General features: G+C 42.0%; 1 protein-coding gene across 1 annotated transcript in view; it reads right to left on the minus strand.

Annotated features, from left to right (window-relative positions):
* The window catches only part of Gucy1a1 (guanylate cyclase 1 soluble subunit alpha 1), a 53040-nt gene that overhangs the window by 28467 nt on the left and 22648 nt on the right, over positions 1–1925 (minus strand). Inside the window, exon 2 of the mRNA XM_005344142.3 lies at positions 1031–1392. Within this exon, the coding sequence (XP_005344199.1) occupies positions 1031–1285 (255 nt within the window). The 5' untranslated portion in view covers positions 1286–1392. The remainder of the gene's footprint in view (positions 1–1030; positions 1393–1925) is intronic.

Raw genomic sequence — 1925 nt, forward strand, 5'->3', positions numbered from 1 at the left:
AAATTAATCCCCAGCCATCAACCCTAGAGGCATGGCAGGTAACTCAGAACAATAATCTTGAGGAAGTTTAATAATGTGTGAGAGAATGTTGACAATGAAAGACAAGAAAATTATTCATGAGCAAAATGAAATAGCAACAGAAATCATTAAAGAAAATATTGAGCACCACCCCTTTTGCCACCCTCTACTTCATTCTGTCTTTGAGGAAAACCTCCAAGACTACAATATAAGTCACTTCCATGGGAAGGGCTATGTCTCCCCGTCTCAACATAGATAGGTATCTAATGACTGGCATTGGAAAAAATGATTAAATATTTGCAGTTCAAAGGTGTAACATGCAGTAAATACCATCTTTGAAATAAATGTCTTCAACTTTCCGCTAACTCTCCTTTACCTTTTCTTGGAGCATCACTTCTGGTCTCCCATTCCACAGGCACCACCACCTACCCCACCCCACCCCTCCCTGGCCTGTGTTGTTAGAACAGCATTGCTCTCCCATTAAAGGAGGTTTAATTGGGATCACACCATCCCACCTGTCTAGCATTTCCGGGGGCAAGAGTAGGGGGTGATTTCATTCAGTGAGCAATAACACTCAGAGATAGCCATGACCCAGCTTCATGTTACAGATAACGGAAGCTGAGATTGGGGGGATGAAGCAAAGACACAAGTTTGTCAGAGTTTCGTGATTTTTTGAAGGAAATTCATGTTGACTGAATAAGAGTGGGTGGAGTGGATAGACGGGAGGTGGGGGGAGGAAATGGGAAGAGAGGAGGGAAGAAAAACTGTGATTGGTATGCAAAATACATGAAAAATTTAATTAAAAGAAGAAAGGAATTCAAGATATGAGACTTAAGAAGATGACCCACAATTTAGAATGATTATTTAAAAAGATAGTTTTCATATGTTTCAAGGAAATTCTGTTCGTCATGCCATTAAAAGCAAGAGACACATTTCTAAATATCTTCTCTTGGAAACCTTTTCTTTTCAAATTCTGAAACACCATTGTCCTTGTTAAAGGGAGAACACTCACCTCTGGAAAGATGAGCTTTCGGATACTTTCTGCCAGAGTGTGGAGGTAGACTCTGTTGCGGCTTGTCTTTCTTTGGGGAAGATTCCCTTGTGGATTCTTTTCAGGAATGTCCTGGCAGATGGGCAGAGTAGCCCGGCAGCCCTCAGAGCTTCCTGCCACCTCCTCTGTAGGCTCTGTAGGAACCTGACCAGGGGCCAGTAAGGAGAAAGGACACTCCCCTGTGATCTTGAGATCCTTAAACTTCCTGCAGAACATGGTGCTCTCCAGGTTCTTCTTAGGTTTCCTGCTGACCAGCTGGTGTTGGTGTGAACTGAAGACGATCTGCTCCTTCTACCGACTCAAGGACATTGGTGACCAGGCATCTGTGGGCAGCAGGAAATCAGAACAGAACAAGGAGAGAGGTGACTTCACGTGCAACAGAAAGCTCGGCACATAAAGGAAGAGTGTGTAATCATACAAGGGGAAATGGCCAATGCAGTACCCACTGAAGAGAAGCACATTAGGAAACAACTTTAACATGTGCACATTTCAGCATACTTCAGCAGAAAAATACTTGCCTAGAGTAAATTAAAAATCTTTAAAATAAAATCTTGTTTTCCCTAAATGTCCCTGGCACAAACTACCGATTTCCACCTTTGCAATCCATTTGTTTGTTTGATTTCACAAGGATAAAGCATTACGGTCTCTGCTTCATTAATGCTAGAAGTATTTCATTTCATTGCATCCTGTCTAAGCACCAGAATAGTACAAAGCCAATGTTTCCATTACACATTTCAATCAATGTTTATTTCACACACATGGAGAAACTATCTGGATGAGGGGAAAATGGAACGTAGGATCAACTCGACTTTAGTTAGCTGGTGTTGGGTCAAAACTTTCGGAATCTGACCCCAAG

Source organism: Microtus ochrogaster, chromosome 1, assembly GCF_000317375.1.
Source record: "Microtus ochrogaster isolate Prairie Vole_2 chromosome 1, MicOch1.0, whole genome shotgun sequence".
NCBI lineage: Eukaryota > Metazoa > Chordata > Mammalia > Rodentia > Cricetidae > Microtus > Microtus ochrogaster.